Raw genomic sequence first — 24,202 nt, 5'->3', positions numbered from 1 at the left:
TTGACAAGTTCACACTTAGAAAAAAAAGGTCTGCAAAATATTTATTACAGCAATAACAAGGGTTTTATTTATTTATTTATTTATTTTTAATTATATCTATTTCCCTGGAGAATAATTCAGTCTCACTTTTACACAAAGTGATGAAAACGCTTTGGGTAAAGTGAATCTTCTGTACCTCGAGGGGATAATTCGCAAGACAACCACAAGCCAAACACGACACGAATTCAGCTATCTAAAAAAGTAATTTAACCCCAAACCGATGGGGTCGTATTTCAGCTTGGGATCCTAACATCCACTGACCTGTTTGCACATACCATGTGGGTAAAGATTTTTTTAATTGTAATCTGAAATTTGCAATTAACAAGGTTCATATACAAGCACACAATGGCTTTCACTGTTGTAATAAAACTGTTGCTGTGCAAATTGGAGATTATTGATTATTTTGTTAACTTTAATTATACAGGGCGATTTCATAGATTGCACAATACTGGTGGAACTTCTGCTCACACATTGACATACGGACATGTTTTTCTAAATAGTTTTGGAACCAGAATTGAAATTCCTGATCCGGAACCGATTCCAAAAATCTCCTAAAATGCAGATCACTAGACAGCAATAAGAATAAACTGGTTTTGAAGGTGTCTGACACACAGGGCATGTTAATTGTCTTCCCCGCTTCCTGCTCTTCCTGTATAGATTCCAGACAATGGTGGGCAACATGTATGCTCTTTAATTTATTTCACAACTTATTTTTTTTGTCCTCTTGACACTTCTACCAATGTGTGGCAGTGTGGCAGGGTGAAAGCCCTGCCAGTGCATGTGTGTATGTGTTGATGTGGGGAATATTGGGTTGGCAGGGAGGGGGTTCAATTTCTCCCTGTCAAAACACGTGGGAATACAACAGATGTATAAAATAGATGTTCATGGGTGTTAGGGAGAAGATTAGAATTCATGTTGGTGATAAAGGTATGTGTCTCGATGCTGTCTCGTCCTATATTGTTGTGAGTTTTGTAGACCTTTTGTTTTGGCCCTTGTGCCTTTTATTTTGTTAATGTGTTTTTGTTTGTGTCCATTCTGTGTGCATTTGCTCTTAAAATTGCAGCTTCTGTGTTCTGAGTCTCTCTCCCTGCTGATAAACATCCTGGCCGTGACGCAACCCTGTCAAACAATTAAAAAGCCTTTGCCTCAAATGAAATGACTGACTATGAGGACAGCCTTTGGAAACATGTACTTTATATTGTTTTTGCTACAGGACAAGCCAAAGAGTTTGAAAGAAAGCTAAATATAGGCCTGAACTGCAGTCTAATTGTAATAAACTGGCATATGCATTTTACAGCAGATATGTACATTTAAAAATAACCCAAATGGAACAAAGTGGCCTAATGATAAATTAGAAATATATTCAACTCTATGTTACGGGATCTGTTGTATTTGAATGCTTATGAATTCCTCCTCATTTACATCTATATTCCAGGTGCAAGGAGGCAGGACAAGCACAGTACGTCAGTTTATGCCAGCACATCTCAATGCATCAACTTGATTCTTGATTGCCAAATGTTTTATCTCTCTTAATGAAATGTACTGCAAATTAAGAGATCTAACAGAGCTGTGTATCCAGCATCTGTAGCCAAAATAATGTTTCCAATAATTTGGGCTGAATAGCCATCATGAGAATAGGCATGCTTCTAAAGGAGAGGATTTTGAAACAAATAGGACACTCCCAGACATCAATAAAGAATTTACAATATATGTTACGACAAGTTTAGTTTGTATGAAAGAGAGAAGCCACCGACCGACCACGTCTATTCTAAAAAGACTTATGCAAAAATGGATAAAGCTTTATCGAGATGGGACACATCTCGACACAGCATTAAAGTTTGAACTGGAAACAGGGACATGTTTTTTTGGCTCACATTGGACTCTTAAGAATGTAAAAGACTTGTGAGCCTTTCAAGAGTGCAACCCTTTTCAAAGAATTCAACAACCTGCAGCGGGTTGTTTGTTCCATCCCCATTGTCTTCTACAGGCACAGTTTAATATTATTTACTTGGTGTCACAAAAAACCCAAAACCAAGATGAGTAGGAAAACCCAGGTTTTAGAAAAATACCTGTATCCAACATTAGCATCATAGATAAGGCTGTAAGAAAATCAGGGGTCGTGAATTTGTTGTGGAAACCTCAACTTTTAACACAGACCACAATTTTTGTAACAATGATTACAATAGCTAGATAATACATGTATCTATGCATTTTTGATTTGCATATATAGCTGAGGGTGGTATCTTATCTCTAGTGGGGGTCAAGGAGTAAACATTCATATTTCATTCTACATGGAAAGGGATACTATCTAATATAATCAACTGCCAATCATTTACAAAACCTATTGATACCAGCAGTGGACTTGCTTATCAGCTCACAATTTCAAGAGGCAATTGCTTTCTATAATAGATGGAAAGTGACAACACATTTATTTTAAAATAAACCAGACTTGTTTATTGGCAAGAGTGATGGGGTACACCCCGCCCCTGTGCGTATTTTGTGTTTTTCTGTTGTTTTATGATTTACCTGTATGTATGTATTGGTGCACGGGTTTATTGTTGTTTAAAATGTATGTATTTGTGCATGGGTGTTTAAGGTCGGCAGGGTAGGACTGCTTTCCTTCCCTGCCAAAGCAGTTCATGTGCAGACTGTGCCTGGGCCTGATTGAATGATTTAACAAGCAATCGAACCCAGGCACAGCTGCATAAAGGAGGTGAAACTCTCTCACTCGAGGTTGGGTTGTTCAGGGGCGGAACATACGGTAAGAGAACTAAAAAATATATAAACAATTGCTACTCGTGATACAAGCATGATACTTGTTTGCTTTAATGTTTGTTTATTGACCGTTTTGTTTTGGCCAACGTGTCTTTTTGTTTTGATGTGCTTTGTTTGTTCAGACCTTTTATTTAATTATTAAAGTGCGCATTTGTACTTCACCTCGCAGTACTGGTGTCTGTTTACTTCCTGGTCTGACGTCACCCACAAGCCATCCGGGTCACAGCAAGACATTTATTAGTCTGACTATGAAAACAGAGAGTTCTCCTCAGGTCAATCTCTTTCTCAAACACTACAGCTCAATAGTTGTCCATTTTATAGGCAAATTAATAATCTGGAACATCACTCAAAACAGCCATTATTATGTTGACTTGTATAGTGTAGCTGTGTCCAGTTCAGACCATCATAGTGAGTTTCAGGAATGTGTAATTTGAAAGCAATAAGAGACTGTCTGCAACTGTGCTTCATTGCATGTAGCAAGGCTTTAGTTAAGACCACCTCATTCATTTTCACAGGTTAAATAAACCAACATCAAAACCAGGCCTCCAGCAGTAAAATGCAAACGTTGACTGCGCCACTAGCTTCCTGAAAAACCCTGGCAAAATTTGTACAAAACACTTTCAAAATGAATTTAACTTGCAAACACTGAACCCTATCCAAATGGTACATGTGCACAGGAAGCATTTAATCAATCAGACACCACATGGCATTTCTAGTTTTAGCTTGGCCTGATTTAACTGCCTTAGAGTCTTTCTGAAGCCAAAGGCTTTTTTTTAAAATCTATTAAATAACACATCTCAGTCATTAAGGGCAATAAAATTATGTCATTAATTTTACTATCTACCGTATTTGAGCTTCAAGAACAAGAATCCATCAATTGGAATTGGTTGCCACCGGTGAATGAATTTGTCCATGCCTCCTTAAAACTGTGCAGGGCTTACAGCAAAACATCTCCCAAGAAAACAACTGGGGCTCTACCACAAATGATATAAGAACAACCTTTGTCAACTTTTTTGTGATTTTGACAATACTGACATAATAACCTGGTCACTGCATGATGTGGTGCACTGTATGAATTTAGTGCACTGTTATTTTTTTTTATAAGCCATGGATATAATAATGTGCATTTTAACTGGATGCCTATGGCAATATATTGTAACAGTGCAATAATTTAGTGCAATGATTGGATATCCCTGTTTTTATGCAATACTTGGTGGCTGTGGCTGGTCAGAGGTGTATTATGGCTGGTAAATTGATTGTGCATGGGTCAACCACTGGTGGAGTGAATGTGGGTTTGGTAAGAATTAGTCGGCAGAGGGAGGGTGGACCTGGGACATCAGTCCAGTAGGAGGGAGACATCCAGTTCTGATTAAGCGCCCATGCCATGTGCCTGCAAGTGAAATACAACTAATCTAAAATGATCAATTATAAAGTGACAAACCAGTAAGATATTGCAACAGAAGGGTAAGACACTTATGTAAGAGGCCACTGCAACTGAAAAATGGGAATATGAATCATCTCACGGTAGAAGGAACTAATGTTACGACCACTGAGGAAATCATGTTTTTTATTTGGAAACAAATACTTTATTAATTGGTCTGTAATATATGTTTGGCATGGTATTTTGCAGTCTATTATCTAAATACTGTTTATCTAATAACAATTATGCAATAGTGTCCATCGATGAAGGATCTGCCGTGTCAAGCCAAAGGCAAGGGCACTAACGAAAGTCAAGGTCAACTACCACATGCCGAGCGCCTTGTATCAATGAAGGCCGGGTATAAAGCATAAGGTATGGTAAGTAATGTTCATGATTAAATGAAAAGAGTGTAATGTGGATTTATTAATGCTAATTCTGGGCTTATGTATGAAAAAACAAATGAGTATTCAGTTCGGCAAGTCATGAAGACAAATGTGTTGCCTGGTGCCTCCAGCAATTTAAAGATTTAAGGTTATAAATTCCCCCTCTTCGAAAAAAAAACCAAGAAAATAAAATAAGACAGAACAAACAAATAAACAACAAACCATGTATTTTTGTTTACAACAGATATCTGAAAATGTGTAACTTGATCTTTTTATACCTACCGTATAATGAAAAATCAATGTTTACTCTGCAGAGGCACGATTAAAAAATGTAATTAATCTAGGGAATATTGCAGTTGTTGCTCTGACAGGAGTCTCTGTGACAGGATACAGAGATCAGCCAGTTTCCTAATTATCGAGTTTGTGAAACTTTTATTCTTTACAGAGATCTCCTACAAGTAAAATAACTGCTGCACTGCCTGCTATATGGATAATCTGGATTATACTATACATTTTTTTGTAAACCTGAAGCCTGAGCATTGGTTTATCATATTCTTATGCTGTCCACTATTCTCTTCATTGCTGGAAGGGTGATAAAGTCACCCAAAAATAGTTGGTTACTCACTCCTTGTCATTGAAAAACTGTAAAAGATGTTCATAAGCTTATTCCTGAACAAAAAGAAAATGTGTTTGAATCATTTAATGAAAACTGTACATTTATGAATTTAAGACACTAATAAATCATCAATAACAGACTAATGGCAAGCCCACAGCGAACAAAGTAATTCCAGTAAATCTTACCTAAATAATAATAATAATAACAACATTATATATATATATATATATATATATATATATATATATATATATATATATATATATATATATTAATCATAATCTTTATTTTGTATAGCGCCTAAATGCAAGCATCTCAAAGCGCTGTATAGTTTAGAACAATAACACTAAAAACAATGAAACAAAGTACAAACAACAAATTCACAGCATATAGTTAAAACACTGCCTAACCATGATAAAATGCCTGTACATTGAGATGCGTTTTTAGTTGTTTTTTAAAACCATCCGCCATTTTATTTATTATTTGAGACCGGCGAAATGCCCAATAACCGATTAGTGCAGGCTACTGTTGTAGTCATGGTTGACATGTCATCCATCTATGCTTGAATTGGTGGTAGTCGCATTCCAGAAGCCAAGCACTCTCCTCCCACTACCCATTTTGATGCATACTGCCATTATGCCAACTTCTAGGCATTGCCATGTAGTGCTGAATTCTGAAGTTGAAAAACTAAATTGCAAATCTAAATTGCAAATCTGTCATCGGTACACTGAAAAAATCAAATGCTGCCCAAAGAAGTTCATGTGGCACTGAACCATATGCATTAGCCAAATCCAGGAATGTCACATGGATCTCCTTCCTCTCCTTTTTAGCTAATTGAATTTGTTGCCAGATCACGCTGATTTGTTCTAAGCATCCTGGGGAACCTGGAATGCCCGCTTTTTGTACTGAAGTGTCAATGAAGCAGTTCTTTAGAGTTGACAATCTCTGAGCAATAATGCTGAAGAAAATCTTGCCTTCTACATTTAATAGAGAACTAGGGCGAAACTGACTGATGCTTGTAGAATGTTTTTCTTTTGGTATAAAGACTCCAGCTGCTCAGCACCATGCTCTCGGTACAACCTGTTTTTCCCATGCCACTTCATCAATTTCCAAAGGATTTGTAGAACTCCTTAAGCACTCTTGTACACTCTGTAGAGAACTCCATCAGGCCCTGGAGATGATGACGCCCTTGCTTTTTTCACAACTTGCTCTACTTCTTTCCACTTAGGTGCACAGTCCTCCATTTGGTATTCTGATGGATTGATAGGTGGGATGTCTGAAGGAATTGACATAGGCTCCTGCCTTTTTGAATCTGTATGTGCTTCCTCCAAATATCTCTCCAGCTCAAACTTAGATGATTTTAGTGTGTCATTTTTCTCACTGGTGAATAACTTCTTTACAAATTTGAATGGACCTTTATAAAAGTTAGTTCTCGCACGCTCCTTTTTGTAGCGTTTTGTCACAAAGACGGCCAGAGTGGGTTGCGTCAGACCAGACAGGAATTCAAACACAGACAGTGGTTGTGATGAGCCGAGTGCAATGGCTGCACTCAGCGTTTATTAACAAATAAAAGGTTTTAAACGGTACACAAAACACAGGACACGGCACTTGCGCCAAAATAAACAGACATACAAAACGGACTAACACTAAACAAACGGTGCACGGACAGACAAACAGACACGGTGAGAACAAACACTTTACGTTTACGATCTTACTTATTTTAATTTTAACTCTCCTCTCTCTCTCTCTCTCTCTCTCTCTCTCTCTCTCTCACCCGTTCTCCTCTTCCGAACACCCAACCCTGAGTGCAAGAAATGTGCGTCTATATATACTATTGTGCTGGGATTCAATTACTAATTAATTATTCACTTGAATCCCAGCACGTGAATTAATTCTGTGCAACCCCGTGCTCACATATTACATTTAACCAGCACGTGAAGTGATTTGTGCTCTCCTCGTGCCTAAATACAAATCTACACTTTTTAAACACACGTGAAACACAGACCCGTTTATATCCCGTGTACCAATCTATACACCAACATTTAACATACGCACGCATACATACACAAAACACACAGGGACGGGGCACATTGCCACAGTTTCTATAGGCGCTCAGCTCTGTGCAATGTTGCAAGCTTATCTTTTATGACCCTTTGTAACAGATTGAGTCCCTCCTTTTGACTTTGTTCTGCTCTTCTCCATTGCTTCCTCAGCTGCCTCCTTTCTCTAACTAAGCATTCAATCTCCTGCTGCCGTCTAGACTTTCCAGGAATAGTTTGTACTTTTTCCTTCCTTTTTTCAACTCCAAACCTCTTGCTTCCATATGTGTAGATGATGTGATGTTTTCAACTGTTCCACTTAACCTTTCCAACGCAAAACAGAGATCCGTGTTTACTGTGTCCCACGCAGTTTTCTCACAAGCTCTTGGCAATTTAACTCCAGACTTGTGCTTGTTGAGGTTCTTTTCTCTTATGCTGGTTTGTCTGACTGGGTTCACAAGGATCATTAGGTTCATCACTAGTTGTATCCATGCAAGTCCTCCTCATGTCTATGACAGGGGTGCTGATATCCTGCGAAACTGTGGTTTGCTTCCTGTCACTGGATTTCATTCGACTGACTTCGTAAAGAATACTGATCAATGCGAGGCCTTTGTCCATTCTCCCTCAAGCATTGCATTCTCCCTTGATGAATCTTCAAATCCTTGACCGTTGTCACCTTGCTCCAGCCACAAATAAATATGCATTTACAAAGATACAACCTCAACTGAGCTGTTGTATTGTTCAAAACTGATACAAAACAGTGTTGTTGTAGATTAACCATGGAGCTTGTTTATTGTGCTGCGCACTGTATAATACTTAAGATGGCGTCTCTGTCGTACACACACCACCACTCACTTATGGCATCACGCATCCTGGCAACAGCAAGCATGACACAACACTCCACGGCATCAGACAACATGTAACCCAGCAACCACAACAGCATTGAACATTGCTTGGCATGTTGAAAATACAGGGGTCTGATTAGCATTTTTGATCTGTCCAAGCTGGAACTGTTTGTTAGAAATGATGAAATTGTAAACGTTTCTCTTGGTATTCCTCCGGAAGTTTGGTTTGTTTTTTCTCAGCAGTTTCACGTTGCTGCTTGTGTATTCGGGCAGATGCCTTTGTTGTCTTTTCTTGGCAGTTAGTCACATCTTAAATTCAAAGGAATACGGTATTCATTTGTGTTGTTGTTGTTGTTGTTTATTATTATTGTATGTGTATGTGGACGGCCGAAAGCCATCCGACATTATTGTTTATTGTTTGAGACCTCGTAAAGTGTAGCTGGCGGGGATGGGGTTAAATCCCCAACCCAATAAAGCCTGTGGGAATGTGGCTGGAGCCTTAATAAGGTAACTGTTTAAATGGGTAATTAAGGCTTCAGCCACAGTATAAAAGACCCACTCCGGGTTCAGAGTTGGGAAGAGTTGTGAGTAGAGGAAGAGCGAATGCTACCAAGCCAGCGAACAAAGGTACTCGTTTTTTATATATATAGAATTATTTGTTAGTGTTTCTTTTTCACTTTGGCCAGAGTGCCCTTTTCTTTGTGTGCTTTTGTTTAAATCTTTATTTTGTTATTTAAATAAAATACGACCACAGATGCGCCATTTAGCCCCACACCATCCTATGTTTTTGGTTTCATTTCCTGGTCTGACGTCACCACTGCAGCCCTCACTGTGACATTCAACGTGCAGTCTGCATTGTATGCGTGACTAGCCCATCAAATAGCACACAAGATCCATTTCCTCATGCACCCAGCACACATAATTTTGATTAGGACAGTGAAGTGAAGGCTTGTTTAAACTAATTATTTAACTTTGTGTAAAATTTAAAATCAGTAGCCAAAAAGTAGTTGGAGATGTGACGGAAGCAAAAGGTGGATGATTATTTGTTCAATGAATCATTTTGATGGCAAGGCAGTATGTCTGATTTGCAGTGCAACAGTTGCAGTTAAGATTATACCATACAACGTGCAGAAAACACCGTATTTTGAGTTTACTGGAAATGAAAGAAGCTATGGAGTCTCAACTAAAGTTTTTTTTTTGAAAATGAGAAGAAAAAATGAAAGTGCTGTGGATTCCATGAAAAACACAACCACTGGAAAGAACTTTTTAACTTCAAGAAGCCATGGAAAGTGTAGAAATACCATGGAAGAAATTAACTGGGATTACAACAGAGGGTGCACCATTTATGACTGGACAAAAGACTGGACTGGCTAGCAGAGTGCTGGAAATTAAAGAAAGAAATGCAGAAGTACCCAATTTTCTTACACGGCATTCCTCATCAACAGGCATTATGTGGAAAAGTTGCAGAATTAGAACACGTAATGAGCATTGATATCAAGTGTGCCAGAAAAGAAGTGCCAAGTGTCCGGACAGAAGTCATAAAAAGGTGCATTTCATAGTGGCACTGTTTACTATTTCGCATTTTCACAGCTTGTCAGTATCTTTTTTTTTTAGTGCTGTTAAAAATATAAGAATATAAGTTAAATATATTACTCTGACATCTTTTGTTTTTACTGTTTGAGATTTCCATTGTAATAAAATACTCTTCTATTTCCTCCATTATATTACATTTGTGATATTGAGGTTTTTGTTAGTGTTCTAGGAAAGCTGCTTCTAGTTATATATGCTTATTTCTGTACTATAAAATACATTAAGTAATATGTTGATTAATTGATTGAAACTGTGCCTGTGTACTTATTGACTAGGAATTGTGCAGTGGGGGTAATGTGTTTTGTGTAAAGTAGTATATTGGCCTACGTACAATTTATATAGACATTTTCACATACAGTATGATGTGTGTATGTGAATAACCTGAAATGGTACAAAGGTAAGCGGTAAACTGCCAGAGGTTAAAAAAAAAAGTTTAGGTTACCAAAAACTGAAAAATAATGTACATTTCAGAGTTATACAAAAAGGCCTTTTTCAGGAAACAAGTAATGGGTTAACAACTTACAGCTGTTCTGCAGCAATGGAAGTAAATTAAGCCTTGAAAGTTGATGCTAACAATTCCTACAGGTGTCCCAACTTTTGTTGATTACTTACAAACCCTCTGTCTGTATAAAAGCAGTGTTGGAACAGACTGTGTTACTACACCCTCTTAAGCATTATTTGGACAGTATTGTACTGCAGGAAGTAGTATATTGCTCTCATAATGGCGAGAAAAAGGCAATTAACAAAGGAAGACAGACAGACCATTATAACCCTTAAAAGTGTAGGTCTTTCCTTTAGAGAAATTGTAAAGAAAGCCAAGGTGTCAGTGAGTACAGTTTCCTACACCATCAAAAGGCACTTGGAAACTGGAGGAAACTCTGGACAGGAAGAGGTCTGGCAGACCCAAAGCCACAACAGAATCAGAAGACAAGTTTCTGAGAGTCAACAGCTTGCGTGATAGGCGGCTCACAGGACAACAGCTTCAAGCACAGCTTTACACTGGTCGAAGTAAGCAAGTCTCAGTTTCAACTGTGAAGAGAAGACTTCGAGCTGCAGGTTTGACAGGTCGAGTGGCAGTAAGAAAGCCATTGCTAAGATGGCAAAATAAGAAAAAGAGGCTTGCCTGGGCCATGAAGCACCGCCAGTGGACTACTGAAGACTGGAAGAAGGTCTTATGGACCGATGAATCAAAATTTGAAATCTTCGGTTCATCACACAGGGTTTTTGTACGCTGTCGAGTAGGTGAAAGGATGGTTCCTCGGTGTGTGACACCAACTGTCAAACATGGAGGAGGAAGCGTGATGGTCTGGGGCTCTTTTGCTGGATCCAGAGTCGGCGACTTGCACAGAGTGAGTGGCACCCTGAACCAAAACTGCTACCACAGCATTTTGCAGCGCCATCCAATACCCTCTGGTATATGCCTAGTTAGTCAGGGGTTCATCCTATAGCAAGATAATGACCCAAAACATACCTCCAGGCTATGTCAGAACTACCTTAGAAGAAAAGAACAAGACGGTAGGCTTCAAATCATGGAATGGCCAGCACAGTCTCCAGACTTAAACCCCATCGAGCTGGTTTGGGATGAACTGGACAGAAGGGTGAAAGCAAAGCAACCTACAAGTGCAACACATTTGTGGGAACTTCTGCAACAGTGTTGGGAAGAACTTTCCGAACAATATTTGATTTCCATTGTAGAAAGAATGCCACGAGTGTGTTCGGCTTTTATATCTGCAAAAGGTGGCTACTTTGATGAGTCAAAAATTTAGATTAAATTTTGTTAAACAAAACGATTCCATGATTTCTTTTTTATCTCCAATTGTTTATTTGTTCTATGCTTTAATTTCAGAGTACATTGAGACATTAAACTGTGTAAATTTAAATAAAAACTGGAAAAATTGAGGTGTTCTAAAACTTTTGACCGGTAGTGTATATAGTAAACAGCCTTAACTTAAATGGTCCTTGCTGCCAGATTTTTCCATTAAATCAAATTTCCATAACCAAGTAATTCAGCAAGATTTCACGTTAGTGAATCAGTGAATCAAATGTACAAATCTGTTGAACTGATTCACTAAACTGAAAGTAAAAAGAATTGAACTGCACATCACTAGTTTTCAGGCTAGAAAAAGAGGTTTAAATAGCACGACTATCAGTGGTTAAAGCCTGCTTTCCATACACACTAATAAATGATCACTTTAACGCGCGCACTAAAACTAACGTTGTGAATACAGCTCACCTCATTATTCTGAGCTGGATGCTGGATGAAATGCATACATCAACATGCATTACAATAAAATTTAAAAAATCACATATTCACATATCATCACAGTGTGAAGCACTAAATTTAGAGTACGCCACAATATGCCAAGTATCGGATGCGATAATGAATAAAATTGCAATTGTAAATACGGAAATCATGAACGTGCACTCTAATTGCAATTGTCGCGCACCATAAAGTTTAGCGCTGTTTTTAAACAAGGCCCTAAATGTTTAATATACTGTAGAGGCCATTTATCAAACACTATGATATAAAACCAATCCCCAGGACAGGAAATTATATCTCACTTTCTCAATACAAGATTTAATCTGCCTTTCCATTAAAATAAACAGTGTCACTCTTACTCCCTTACTGCCTTCTGTTCTAACATCTCTGGGGCTTCATCTGAGTGCAGGTTTGTCAGAAGTTTGACAGATCCTGTCTACTTCATAAATTTGAAAAAGGCCTTAGAGGAGATGCCTTAGGGGAATAAATTGGCCTCTTCAATCGTGGTGGTCACTGCACAAGCTGTTCATCCTATTTCCATATGCAACAATGTAGGTGTTGTCGGAAAAAGATGCAGTTAAGAGCCAAGGCAGTACAGGCCACTGTGTGCTCGGAGAGAGAATACACAGCATCTTCATTTTCCTGCATAAGCGGGCCTGGTGCTGTTATTCAACCCCAGGCCCGTAACATACTTTTATAGTATTGCTTTTAATCTGTAAAGTTGCAATTCACATTGTTTTATATTGAATGTATGTATATTACTTTTGATTTTTTTTTAGATGATTCATCATGAAAGGCGCTATATAAAAAATAAAGATTGATTGATTGGTTCAACATTATAGTTCTTCAATGATGACATTCATTCCAGAAAAATATATAGAGCCTCATTCACTGAATATAAATCATTCCAGAAGAATATATAGAGCCTCATTCACTGAATATAAATCTACCTAGTTTCACATAATTTTGATCAGATATATGCAAGTATATCCACCAATAGATATCGAAATGAATGCTATTAGGTTTCACATGTTAGTGAACTTCCTGTGATTAATCCAATTGAAGGTACCCCATATATTTGAATTGGGATTACATTTTTTTTTTTTTTTTTAGAAAGCCAGAGGGTATTTGAGGTTTTCTGAGGAACCAGAAAGTGAAAAAAACAATATTCTAGTCAGTTAGATTGAGCTGTTGTGAAAAATGAAAGAAAAAGTAAAACATAGCTAATGTATTCACAACCCATACAGCACATATTCATTAGGTTTACTCTAAATACTGCTGTTTACAGTACAGACCTTTTAAATCACATTTGGCTTTCACATGTTCAACTTTAAAATGAAGACCAGTAATGCACATTGCTGGACCGCTCAAAACATAACATATTGCTCTCCTTGTTTAACCATTACCTGCCAAGTTTTGACCAACAGGTTGTACCATTCTAAAATCTTATCAATGCCACTCAAGTGTGGAGGAAAATAAGCTTTAATGGGCACTAACCTGCCATACCAAGTGTTCCTTTATCACTGCGGTGGTTGACAGGCAAATGCTCAGCACAATGGTGTGGGAGGATGAGGTCAGCACGCTGGCAATTATAGCACCCCGCATACAGAAGGGCAGCATGGTGTACACCACGAAGATAATGAACAAGAAGAAGGACACCTGCAGACAGTGAAAAAGACCGGTGCTGTGAAACCAGTACAAATCTAATAAAAATTATATTTTTATGTAAGATAATATAAGAACAAAAATTAGTCATTTTTTTCTTATTTTTGCAATTTCACCTCAGAAATATTACCTGTTTATATTACCAGCTACCAGATAACACCAAAGGCAACAGCATCTACAGTTTTAGCAACTTCAACAAAAATAAATGGCTATGTATTTTAAATTAAAAAATGTGTCATTTACAGGGGAGTTTGACTTCAACTTTTTTCCCCTGCAATGCACTACAGTAATACATTAGCAATGTGTTTTAAATTAATCATTAATAAATTAATCAAAAGAAATTTTGGTAATGCTTTATATTGCATGGCATAAATTAATAGTGAATGTTAAATTCATATTTAATAAATATGCAATTGATATGTTCAATTACGTTCAATTATTCCTTGTTACTTTCCATTAACATTTATGTCAGATTAACTGTATTTTCAATTAAAAACATGTAAACAATGGGAAAGTATTAAATATTTTCAAGGTATATAAATGTACGTGATATACAATTACATTTTCAATCGACATTTGGTTAACATTTAGCAAGAAACCAGCTATTGCATAAGTATTACATATTAATTTAATATTAATTTAATATGCAATTGCATATCTATTTAATATTAATTTATGCCACGCAATATAAAGCGTTACTGAAATTTATTTAGGGGTTGACAGCTGTAAATGAAAATGTAACAATGAATAATGAATTTGGGATTAAAAAAAACACTTAAACTGTCACGGATTATGAAGGTTTGATATAAATGAAAAAATAGTTTAAATGGGAACGGCAAAGCTTCTGAAAAAAAACAGAACCATATGTTTTGGATAAAGCAGTATTATATCATCCACTTTCCATGCAGAAGTTATATATTTACTTACTTTAATACATTTGGAATGGAAAAACTTTTGTGATGTTATCCGTCCAGAATTAGCTTTTTTTTCTAAACTAAATATATGTTTAATGATGTTCATTTATTTGTTTGTATTTCTAATCAGTGGCTGACAAATACCATTGGGTAGAAGGATTGTAGTTATACATATCTTATAGGAAACACCTTACAAACCAGGTAATGTATACACAGCTTTAGAAACCAACATACCTGCTACTGGGTACAATAACATCAATTATTCCCTTGTATATTCTTGTATAAATAACACTGGAGATAGATCTCATAAAGTGCTCTTCTAGGTAGAAGTTCTGCTAGAAGCCAATCTTCCATGACAGCCATGGCCAAAGTCCTATTTCCTCATGAGCAACAAAATGACAGGTGACTGTACTCTGGGTGGACTAATGAACAAAGATTTGACAAAAGCAAACCTGCTATTGACAACCTGCCTTTCTTTTCACTTCAAAGTAATAGATGAATAACCCAGTGTGATTATTTGCCACAAGACGTAAAAGTCAAGCAAGATTTTCAAGTGTACAAAGCACAAAGGTTCACACTACGTTCTGTGAAAAAAAAAACATCCAGTAACATCATGCCTTACATCTCCAGTAACCAACTAAAAAAATGGCACAGGTCAGAGTGACATATTGTTGCAATATGTATAGACCTCCTTGTTAGGCATTAGGGCTTCTGTCATTGTCCATCTACACTCTTTAAGAAAATATTCAGAATGGAATCTACTCTTTATTATGCAAGAGGTTACAACATTTTGTGATCCATGGTCTGACTAGTTCTGCAATTCCTACTGCACCTAATCTGGGAGGGTACCTTTGACTGTGGAGCCATTTTCAGGGCCTTAGTCTAGTCCTGGGTTTCTTTAGAGCACACCAATGCGGAGTCCACTGGCAACATGACTGCTTTTGTTGACCAGTGGGCTCTAAATAGCGTTTTGCAATTTTGCAATTACAGTTCACTCCGTTTTTAAGAATCACATCCGTCCCGGATGATTTGATTCTTAAAAGCAGTTGATTCTTAAAAGCGGACTGATATGATTACTGTGGTGCAGAATCAGTATGTTAGTATGAGAATGATTGTTCCCTGCAGTGTAATGGGTTGACCACTAGATGTCACCAGTTCCCGCATGTATGCACGCCCACTTAAAATCCACAGCTGCTTTTCCTTAACGAATCAAGGATAATGGTCAATTGGTTAACTGCCTGCTTGTTAAAGTTAATGGCACCTCGATAAAAAGAGCTTAGTCGACAGCTGTGTGATGGGGGAATAGAGGAGTAAGTAAGAGATCTAGTGTTTGTTCCACACAAAGTATTGTTTACTTAGTGCGTGTAAAAAGTAGAATGGACTGACGACCAAGGGAGATGTTAGGAAGACACAGAGTGTTCCGGATGTTTCATTGATCTATGATGTTTTATCATTTTTCGAGGCAGTCAAGTTCAGAAATAATGAACAAAATAAAAATTGCAAAACAAAAATAAATAAAAAAAAAAAAAAAAAACTTTCAAAAAGTTGCCAACTGTTGTATAGTATTAAACCACTTATTTAACAGTGGAAAGTTCAGCATACTTTAAAGTCTTAAATTGAAACTTTATAAACGCTAAAACAGCAAAGTATAAAATAAAAACTAATTTGCTCACACTTCTGAGAAACACTCTATACCAGAGTACTTTAGCAAGGAGACCTGCAATACGCAAACTTCATTCTTAAACTCTCTCTCTCTGGCTCAACTTGAGGAGGCCTTTTAAAGCTTTACCCACACAGACCTTCCTGCACACACCAACCAGCCAGCCAAGTATTTAAGGCCCTAATTCTACTGAATACTTCATCCCCACCACCAACAACAGGTAGTAGACCTTTGAGAATATTTCAGCAGCAGTGTGGAGTAGTGGTTAGGGCTCTGGACTCTTGACCGGAGGGTTGTGGGTTCAATCCCTGGTAGGGGACACTGCTGCTGTACCCTTGAGCAAGGTACTTTACCTAGATTGCTCCAGTAAAAACCCAACTGTATAAATGGGTAATTGTATGTAAAAATAATGTGATATCTTGTAACAATTGTAAGTCGCCCTGGATAAGGGCGTCTGCTAAGAAATAAATAATAATAATAATAATAATTTCTGCATCCTAACTTTTTCAGCTGTCTTGTTAAGGATTTAAAATCCTCTTTCAGAATCTCAGATTTTCTGTTCCTTATGTCATTTGTACCAGCATGTACAATGACCACAGACTCCAGGGAGGCAGGTAACAACCCTATTTAAGGGATCTTTATGGCTAAAATCACTGCCGACATAGCGTAGAATTGAATCACCTACTAACATCACCTCACCCCAACACCAAACTTACATTCAAAATAGACTTATTTACACTGGCCCTGCCACATAACCCCCCCCCCCCCCCCCCATGTATGCAGCACACATGGTCACAACACACCACCCACCCCCTTGAAGACTATTTATGCAACATTACATGGGATAGCCAGCATGGATTCAAAAGAGGGAAGTCAAGATGAACTCACTTACTTGACTTTTTTGAGGATGTTACAGCTAATGTAGATGATGGCAGTGCTTATGATATAATTTACCTTTATTTTTAAAAAGCCTTTAACAAAGTCACACATGAAGTACTTAAATTAAAGCCAGCAGGATACCGTGGAGGACATGTAATTGGATGCAGAACTGGTTAATAAAACAGAACACAGAGAGTAGTTGTAAGAGGTGTAACATCTAATTTGGGGGATGTACTTAGTGGAGCACCACAAGGGTCTGTACTTGGACCCTTACTGTTCCTCATTTATATAAATGACTTGGACCAAGATGCACACTGCAAGATTGTTAAATTTGCAGATGATACCACATTGGAAGAATATAATTTTAGGATATATTGCAAAAGCATGGAATACAAGTCTAGAGACCTTATGCTAAGATTATACAATGCCCTAATTAGACCTCCACCTAGAATACTGCAGTGCAGTTTTGGTCAGCTCAGTATAAAAAAATACATCATTGCACTTGAGAAGGTACATAGAAGGGTAACTAGGCTGATTCCAGGACTTGATGACATGAGCTGTTAGGAAAGGATAAAATAATTAAATCTCTTCAGCCTAGAAAAAGAAGGGGAAGATGGGACTTGATATAAGTCTATAAAATCATACATGGTATAGATAAAGTTAACCCAAGACACTTATTCAAATTTAGCACAGAGTAGAATAGGGAATACATGGGAGCTGAGTAAAAGTAAGTTTAGAACGGAAGGTAGGAAGCACTACTTAATGCAGAGTTATAAATGCATGGAATAAGCAGGACCTAAAACAGTGTAAACATTTAAAAAAGACAAGGTCTTTTTCAATTAGATCCTCCTAGTAGGGGCGAATGGCGCGGTAACAAGGGATGAGCCTTGATGGTCCGAACAGCCTTTTCTAGTTCCCAAACTTTCTTATGTTCTTCAATACAATACAATTAAGGAAACTTGAGTCTGTAAAAAAAAAATACAGAAACCCTATGTCTCTACTGTGGGTATTACTATCTTCAAATGGGACACAGGGACAAATTACAAAATGCAGCCAGAAAATTACAACATTTAAATCCTTCTAGCTCCTAAACCATGAGGCATATGAACGTTATTTTTTCCAAAAAATACCCTGTGGAGCACGAAACCTAAAATTTCAGTTTTGGCTCACACAAGATCTTGGGCACAATGAAATAGAGGTAGAGACCACATTGAAACCATAGAGGGCTATTATGTGTATTTGATATTCAGGTGCATGCGGTCTATTCTTTTCTTTGTTAAATTATAAGCGTTAAAATTGCATCAAATGTTTTATCATAAATGACACAGGACAGTAATGATCTCTTCTAGTTGCTATTTCACATGCTAACCGGCCTGTTAATACGGGAAACACACACTCATTAACTCTGTTTCCCCAGAAACCAATAAAAAATGTTGGAATGAATGTTGGTTGATTGTGGACCTGTACAAATATAGGACAAGAAGTTAGTTATACTTAATACAAAGACTCAATGGTGAAAATATATTTAGTGGTATACTATTTCATTGCCTGCACATTTTGGGTGTAGTGGGCGAGGTATATATATATATATATATATATATATATATATATATATATATAGTAAACGTAACTCACCCACTCGGGTTCGTTGCCCCTTTAAAAATTGACCCGGCACACAGAAATGGATTTTTACAGCGCGGTTGCGCTAATTTTTAATAAACACAAAATAAACAAAATACAAAACAAACACCTAGCTCTGTACGAGCACTAACTAAACAAACAGGAACCTAACTAATAAGCCGGACAGCTAAGCTGTTTACCGGCTAAAAACAAAACACACACAGTCTAACACAAACACAAAAAGAACACACAGTTACTTTCTTCCCCTCAATACGATTGACTACACCAACAATCAGGCTTCTTACTTCATGGCAGCCTCGAACAGACTGGCTGTCTTTCTTTTAAACCCAGCACCTAGCTCTAATTTACAATTAACCAGGTGCGGGTGATAATTAAACTAATAAAACAATTAACAGAAAAACAATTAACCAAGACAAATGTGCATTCCGCACATGTTTTTACTGCAGAGAGGTTTTAACCCCCTCCCTGCTGTCTCACAATATATATATATAAAAATTACAAATTCACTTCCACATCCCAATTGTAATTTTTATTGCACATTTCTTCTGGACAGGTTCAGGAAGAGCAATTTTATCATCAATTAGTAAATCTCCATCAAACACACAGACATTAGATGTAAAGGTGGCTTTTGCATTTCTTTGCATTTCTTTAACCATTGTTCAAACAAGTTTACTTACAGCCCACTTACATTTTGCCCTAGTACTTTAGAAAACAGATTACTGGCAATTACATTTAGGTCTTCATCTGTTTTAGGTTTTTCAAAACTATCTAACATTACCTTTCCGTCCTGTTACCTAAATGAAACAGATTTAGGGACCTGGTATCTCTCACACAAGCTCCACAGATACACACACTGTTTAATCACTCTGGGGTAACCCCTAAACAGTAAAATTATTAGCAATGCAGGTGTAAACCAAATAAACCACAGACGTTTAAAACAAAGTCAACAATGTATTTTAATGTGTTTCTAAAAGTATGCATCCCACAACAAACTTCCTGCAAAACCCAAGACCACAAAGTGTTTTTAGGCTAGAGCAATCTATTTCACAAATAAAACAGCTTCATTGCATGTAGTCTGTCCGACCAGCCAGTTTGTAAACAGATGCAAGAGTATATACCTGCAGAACAAAGGCTCCCACAGCGTAGCTCTCGCAGGGTAGCTCACACAGTGTAGTGTTGCATGCGCAACTCGTAATTTACGTCGTGCTTCATTGATCCTCAACACCGCTACCACATGATGATGAACATGGTATGGGAGGGGGAGAACACTGAACATAGTGATTACCCTGTGAGAATTAATTGGTGATCCACGGCCAATACCCCACGAACCTTAGGTTTAGGGTTAGGTTATTGTTGTGTGTACTTAAAGTTACGGCACCTGTACACTGTTAACCACTTTGCCACACCTATTTATGAACTTCCATGACCAATCCTCATCTGAATGATCTGCTTGTAATGGCAACTTAAAAACCATTGGTAAAAAAAAAAAGATTTTGATGTCCTGGTTGATATCTTTGTAAAAATGAAGCCTAGACGATATCCGCTGCTTCACTAGGCTTATTCATGCAAGTGCAAATCTCATTATGGAACAAGTATCAATTAGGAGGAAATGTTTTAAGTGGCATAAACCACGATAAGTGTTGAATCAGTATAAAATAATCCACAGTTTCTCGTGCCTAACAGCACTCAAAACTGTGACTTATTTTATACCGATTCAACACATATCGTGGTTTATCCCTTACATAAGAATGCCAAGCAGTGGGACTGTATTTCAAAATAACAGAAGCTTTGTTTTAGTTTAGCGGAGTAAGCAGTATTTTTTTTATTACAAACTTGTAGTTGTTCAGCTTTCATATTGAGGTCTGTTACTAGTTAACAATCGAAAGTGTAGGAATTTGTTTGCATCGTTCATTTTTTAACACATACCTGAAAATAGGTATTAAGTACGTTTTTGGTAACAACGTCCTCTACTCCCCGTCAATCTGCAATCTGTGCCCTGCTAGCCCTGCAGCCACATCAATACTGTAACAAAACAATGAGCTTGAACAAGGGCAAAGTAAAGTAAAACTTAATAGTCCAGCGAATATGTGAAATATTGGAGGGTATTGTGCCTTTGGTGATACAAGCATGACATTTTGTAAAGTAAAACTTAATAGTGAAGAAGGTAGTCGAGATTCTGAATCCTGGACAGGTGCCCATTATCACTGTGGATCAGCCTCTGTACGCACTTGCAAAGCAAATCCAGTGGAACTGGCCAACAAGCCATGGTGAAGATCACTTTGTTGTGCTGTTTGGTGGGCTGCACATTGAGATGTCACCTCTCAAGACAAATGGAGATCATTTTGGAGGACAGTGGGTGGACCAGTGCACTTGTACAGGCTGGCATTGCCACACCCAGAACAGCAGACTCATTTCTGAAAGCCTCCCATGTGACACGCACTCGACACCACAAGTAGACAACGCCACAGTCACAGGCTACGGCAGGGCTGTGGGTCTGACTGAGAACCCTGCAGCCCTGCGGCGCTGGATGGTATCTGGTCCAGAGACGGCCTGAGTGATTGGAGAGTTCAAAGCCTCAATGGAGGAGAGAAAGAAGACAGAACTCTGGCATCATGAGCAGTCACGACATGCACAGATGGCTTTTGCGCGAGATGTCAAATCGCTAACAGGTGTCATAGAAGAGATGGGGAATCCATTCAGTGATGACAGCAATGATCTCCTCGCACTGGACTGCACATAACTTGCCGATCCAGCTGTCTAAGACACTGTATGCCAGATTGAGAAGCTTGGACAAGAGCAGTATGACACCTAGATCAACGAGCGCCTTGTCAACCAAACAAAGCCCATTGCTGATCCCATCAAGAGGAACAACCCCCCCTTCTTCAGTTGGCCTCCAGTCCGAGAAAAGTAAAGAGCACAGCTACAGCTGTCATCCCTGAAGAACGACTGTTCCCTCTTCTCCAGGCTGTACATTGCATCACAGATACGAGATGGAGACCTTGACAAGTTCTTTGAGCATGAAAACCAGGCATGTGCACCCAAGTTAATCACAAATGGGCAAGCTGAGAACGGGAACGAAATCTGACCTGGTAGGTTACTTGGAAGATCTGGTCCCTGTCGTTGTCCATCCATCAACAGTCCAAAGCACCTTTGACCATTGTTCCATAGTCCAATTTCTGTGTTCTTGTGCATATTGTAGCCTTTTAGACTTTTTCCCCTTTCTTAACTGAAGTATTCTTACTGCAACACATCCTTTAAGTACTTTTTTCAATAGTGACCTTCGTACTGTTGACCTTCTGCCAGTTCTGTTGTCAATTAAACGCTTGTCTTCTTTCTATTCCTTAAGAATATTATCTTCAAGTATAGCTCATCCTTGTTAGACAGCTTTTGGGGTCTTCCAGTCCTGAGTTTGTCAATTACAGATGATGTTTCTCTGTACTTGTTGATTATGCTTCGGATACCACACCTTGAAAATCGAGTGATGCGCGCTATTTCACTCAATGTTTTTCCTTCTTTATGCAAGTTAAGGTTGTTATAATAGTAGAAAACACTAGTGGAGGCTTTGAGTAAATTGTTGATGCTCATAATGCATAGAAGTAGAAAAATGCAACATGTCTAAGACTTTTGCACAGCAGTGTATATATATAGGCCCTGTGTAAATCGCGATTTCACGGTCTGCGCGGAAATTGTGAAATTAGCACAATACCACGATTTTTACAATATTCTTAAGAAATAAAAAATAAATTTCATAATTATTATTTGTATTTCATACAAAAAAAATCACATTAATGAAACTGTACAGCTCTGCGTGTACTGTTCGCCATGCACATAGTGCTGTGCAGTGATTATGTCTATGCAATCTAGGCAGGAAATTAAAATACTACACACTGTAAGCAAGAAAATGGATGTCGCTAAAAAGGCTAAAAATGTGTCTGCAGCAGATCACGTAAAGCAGTATCCAGCAGAATCGGCTGTTGATAGGCATTTAGATTCAAGTATCCACCTAAAGAGAAAGGCGGAAATCCAGAGCAGTACTGCGACTGCTTTACTTGCAAAGAACCCAAAAACCGTGACTTCCATGTTCCAAAGTCCACTGAAAACCGTGAAGCACGAAACACTTTCAGTTTGGACCTGACAGAGGCGTTTGTTTGCGCAAATATCCCTGTAGAAAAATTGGACAACCAAAAGTTACATCAATTCTTCAGAGTGTAACAAATGGTGGAGTGATTCCTTCATCAGCCCAGCTGAGACGTGAATACTTACCTAAAGTTGCAGAGTATCTCAAGCAGGAGATTATGGAATTGGTAAAACAGTCTGGTTGCTTGTCAGTGGTCACACTGATGAGTCAACTGATGCACAAGATCAGTATGTGTTACACATTGTATTTGTTTTGCAAGACCTAAATGGTGAGCATGCATCTTACGTACTGAAACTGAAAGCTGTCCTTGCAGATACACTTTACCTACAGGCTGTTAATTACAACACAGTTTCACAAGCTATTGTAAAGTGCTTGGATAACTTTGACGTTGATTTTGATGTCAATGCATTTATCTCTATATATGATGTTTAAAAAAATAATAATCTGTACTTTGTGGGATCTTTTTAGCTACGTTTTAAAATCAAAATGAAATTAAAGCATTATTTTAGCATAAATAAGTTTGGATTTGTTATTATTATTATTATTTCTTTCTTAGCAGACGCCCTTATCCAGGGCGACTTACAATTGTTACAATATATCACATTATTTTTACATACAATTACCCATTTATACAGTTGGGTTTTAACTGGAGCAATCTAGGTAAAGTACCTTGCTCAAGGGTACAACAGCAGTGTCCCCGTACCTGGGATTGAACCCACAACCCTCCGGTCAAGAGTCCAGAGCCCTAACCACTACTCCACACTGCTCCTTTGTTAGTAACATATTTAAAGCTGACAAATGAAAAGCGATACTTTTTAAAACTTTACACCAACATTGAGTTAGGAATGATACATAACACATTTTGTCCTGGTAGCTAAATCTTTTAAAGGGCTTTTTCAACTTGTGTATAACCTTTGTGTAAAACAGTAACTCCACAGAATGACACATCATTGAAAACTAATAAAATGTAATCTAGAGGTTGTTTTGGGGTTTTTTTTAAATATTTTAAATAACATATGACAAAAGCATACATATGCTTAATAACAACAGTTTCAAGAAAAGTTGGGTAGGCGGACTTCTACAACCTATGTGTTATGCAAACTGACAAACAAATAATGATTGAGACTGAAACCAGGTTTCATCTACAGTAATAGCAACCGAGGTTGACTGTGGGGTAGCCATGGAAACGACAGAATTAAAAGTTTATGTTAATATGCACCAGTCTTTCTATTTGTCTCCCACTCCCAGCTTCATAGTCCTTATGATATCAGCATTTGAGATTGAATTACTTTGCAACTCTCAAGGTCAGTGCATACACATTTAGAGCTGTAGAGAAAT

The 24,202-nt window shown here is 37.8% G+C and overlaps 1 protein-coding gene across 2 annotated transcripts in view; it reads right to left on the bottom strand.

The window, feature by feature from the left end:
- LOC117399819 (adenylate cyclase type 2-like) overlaps positions 1–24,202 on the bottom strand; it is a 139,995-nt gene that overhangs the window by 77,208 nt on the left and 38,585 nt on the right. For both annotated transcript variants that reach the window (XM_059022282.1, XM_033999204.3), the window contains exon 3: positions 13,465–13,626. In XM_059022282.1, coding sequence (XP_058878265.1) covers positions 13,465–13,626 — 162 coding nt within the window. The remainder of the gene's footprint in view (positions 1–13,464; positions 13,627–24,202) is intronic.

Source organism: Acipenser ruthenus, chromosome 4 (genome assembly GCF_902713425.1).
Source record: "Acipenser ruthenus chromosome 4, fAciRut3.2 maternal haplotype, whole genome shotgun sequence".
Lineage (NCBI taxonomy): Eukaryota > Metazoa > Chordata > Actinopteri > Acipenseriformes > Acipenseridae > Acipenser > Acipenser ruthenus.
This window is presented reverse-complemented; position numbering and strand designations above follow the sequence as displayed.